The sequence below is a fragment of the Hordeum vulgare genome, chromosome 3H (assembly GCF_904849725.1).
Source record: "Hordeum vulgare subsp. vulgare chromosome 3H, MorexV3_pseudomolecules_assembly, whole genome shotgun sequence".
NCBI lineage: Eukaryota > Viridiplantae > Streptophyta > Magnoliopsida > Poales > Poaceae > Hordeum > Hordeum vulgare.
Genome location: NC_058520.1, coordinates 104,493,403 through 104,496,318, shown reverse-complemented (window position 1 = coordinate 104,496,318; position 2,916 = coordinate 104,493,403). Strand labels below are relative to the sequence as shown.

General features: G+C 54.1%; 1 protein-coding gene across 1 annotated transcript; it reads left to right on the top strand.

Moving 5' to 3' along the window:
• The first annotated feature begins 476 nt into the window (after nucleotides 1–476).
• LOC123439621 (GDSL esterase/lipase At1g28600-like) lies at nucleotides 477–2,632 on the top strand. Its single transcript, XM_045116311.1, has 5 exons — nucleotides 477–835; nucleotides 968–1,183; nucleotides 1,265–1,413; nucleotides 1,503–1,779; nucleotides 2,193–2,632. The coding sequence occupies exons 1-5, from the start codon at nucleotides 568–570 to the stop codon at nucleotides 2,420–2,422; spliced, it is 1,140 nt and encodes a 379-aa protein (XP_044972246.1). The 5' UTR covers nucleotides 477–567; the 3' UTR covers nucleotides 2,423–2,632.
• The last annotated feature ends 284 nt before the right edge of the window (nucleotides 2,633–2,916 follow it).

The following is a 2,916-nucleotide window of genomic DNA, read 5'->3' as shown; positions in this document are numbered from 1 at the left end:
ATCCCAACCCTCGACGCGCTCCGCACGCCGCCGCTAGGATCCACATGCCGCGCCGCCGCACCGCGCGTTAGTCCGACGCCTCCTCGCGAACGGCCGTCCCGCGTCAGCCATGTCGCGTGAAGTGGAGAGGATCCCCGCTGCCGCCCCTGCCGGCCAGGCTTCGCCCGGCGGCGTTGCTAGCGGCGGCGAGGATGAAGGAGCAAGGGAGAACCGGCGGGGCGGCTAGGGTTACCCCTGATCGCCCATGGGGACGACGGGAAGGGGGGACGGGAGGGGGTTACTGGGGGTGACGGGAGGGGCTTATGTAGTGAAGGCGCCCGGCGGCGAGGTAGGCGAGATCCGATCTGGAGGTACGGGGGTCTCCTGTTGTAGAGGTAGCGCGAGTCTCCTCTACACAGGTATGCCCGCCGCCCGCCTACGATTTAGATCCGAATCGGATCGATATGGTGACGACGCGCGCGGATGGCAGCCTCTGTGCGACGCAAAGGACACCATATATGTACTTGGGCATTTCCGCCACATAGCAATTGCATACCTTTTCGACCAGTTCACACACCCCCCAAAACTATGGAGCAGCGCTCAGCCCCAAAGTGCATAGCCTTCTTCCTCCTCCCTGTGCTCGCCTGCGTGCATTACGCTCAGGCAAACCCTGGTCGTCCCCCTATCCACTCCATCTTCAGCTTCGGCAACTCGTACGCCGACACCGGCAACTTTGTGAAGCTCGCCGCGCCCGTGTTTCCTGTCATGCCCTTCAACAACCTCCCCTACGGCGAGACCTTCTTTGGCCGCCCCACCGGCCGAGCCTCCAATGGCCGCATCACCATGGACTTCATCGGTATCTATATATATACATGCTCCCGTTCTTTCTCTCGAGTCAATTAGCTAGCTTTCAGTTTATGTTACGAAATTGCTATAGAAGGTGGTGCCTGCCATGCCGGGACTGACAAGTGATGAATCAACTTGGCAGCCAGTGAGTTTGGGCTCCCTTTCGTCCCCCCGATTCTTGGCAAAGACCGTAACTTCACCGGTGGAGCAAACTTCGCCGTCGTCGGCGCCACGGCGCTGGATCTAGCCTACTACCTCGAGAACAACATCACGAGTGTGCCCCCTTTCAACAGCTCCTTGGGCGTGCAGCTCGACTGGTTCCGGCAGCTGAAGCCCACCTTGTGCTCGACACCACGAGGTACGACCTTTATGCCAAGATGTAGTCTCCATCGAATGATTTGCTGACACATAGTAGTATATAATTGTGTTCAATCTTCAGCGTGCAGAAACTACTTCAAGAAATCCCTCTTCTTCATGGGAGAGTTCGGAGGGAACGACTACACCTTCCTCATGGCCGCCGGGAAAACCTTGGGCGAGGTCGCGTCGTACGTTCCAAAAATCGTACGATCCATCTCAGCAGGCGTCGAGGTATAGGCGCGTATAGCACCGTAGCAGCACATGACAAATATTGCCAGATTAAGTCGCTGCTTGATCGTTGGATCCGCGTTGCTTTGCAGGCGGTGGTCAAGGAGGGAGCAAGGTACGTGGTGGTGCCGGGGCAGCTGCCGACGGGGTGCATCCCCATCGTCCTGACGCTGTACGCGAGCCCGAACAAGAGGCACTACGACCGCCGGACCGGTTGCCTGAGAAAATACAACGCGCTCGCGCGCTACCACAACGGAGCGCTGTTCGAGGCCGTGTATCGGCTCCGGATCAAGTACCCCGCGGCCAAGATCGTCTACGCCGACTACTATGCGCCGCTCATGGACTTCCTCAAGAAACCAAAAAAGTTCGGTAAGCGTTTCTCGGTGCCCGCTCCAAGAGCTCAGTGAACGGTTAGAGTGGACGAACCGTTCTATGATAAGTTCCATGATCATAGAAAGGTGTCCTGACCAGTTCCATGATCCATGACGAGAAGTCCGGAATTGCTTGTTCGGATCTACCTACACGTAGGCAGGCAGTCGAATGTAGCTGTCATGAAAGTAAACGCCTCCTGTATTTTACTCTCCTCCTCCCCTCCTACTACGAGATGCAGATCCCAAAAAAAGAGTCGAAGACCGAGACGGTCAATCGATATGCTCGTGCATTCTTAAACATATCGTGTCAGCCTAGTAGTTGTATATACACTTTTTTAGCTTAGAATTGTCAACTTCGTTTTCCGATTTGTTTATAGCAGTTGCTAATGCCTGGCAAAATTGACGTCGCAGGGTTCAGTGCTTCGTCGAAGCTCCGGGTCTGCTGTGGCGCCGGCGGGCCGTACAACTACAACATGACGGCGGCGTGCGGGTTTCCCGGCGCCAGCGCCTGTGCTAACCCCGCTGCGCGCATCAACTGGGACGGCATCCACCTGACGGAGGGGGCGTACGAGCGCATCGCCGGCGGTTGGCTTTGGGGCCCGTATGCGCACCCGCCTATTCTCAAGGCCATGCGTCAGTAAGCAAACGTGTCGTGTATCGGTCTGTGGCAGATTATGGGCACCTGCATCGATGAATTTGTGGTGCTGCCGACCTGTCTTTTCTTTCTTTTCATTGTGCCCTATCCTTTTAGGGTGCTTTTCATCTTTAAAGACTCTTGTAGTATCCTTTTCTAATCAACTAACAAATATGTCCGTGCGTTGCAACGGAAACAAAAAATATTATATACTATAGATATATAAGCGTTTTTAGGATTGATTCAATGCCCTCACATATGAACACCCTCTCTTTTAACATGGTGGCTCATCATGTTGCCACTTAACTTTCTCTCCCACCCTCATTGATGATGGTCACGATGTTCACGTCAGCACAATACGTTCAATATGCTAAATTCTAAGGTAATGAGCTCGCCACTGTATGCCACACATGTCATTATGTTGCGTAAGCAAATATTTAAAAGTTTAAAAACAAATCTCATCGACCACAAACTACTCCCACGTCTATACATATAAAGACT

Coding starts and splice junctions, on each gene's coding strand:
- LOC123439621 (XM_045116311.1), top strand. CDS start 568: ATGGAGCAGCGCTCAGCCCCAAAGTGCATAGCCTTCTTCCTCCTCCCT. Junction 836..967: donor CATCACCATGGACTTCATCG/GTATCTATATAT, acceptor TCAACTTGGCAG/CCAGTGAGTTTGGGCTCCCT. Junction 1,780..2,192: donor CAAGAAACCAAAAAAGTTCG/GTAAGCGTTTCT, acceptor TTGACGTCGCAG/GGTTCAGTGCTTCGTCGAAG.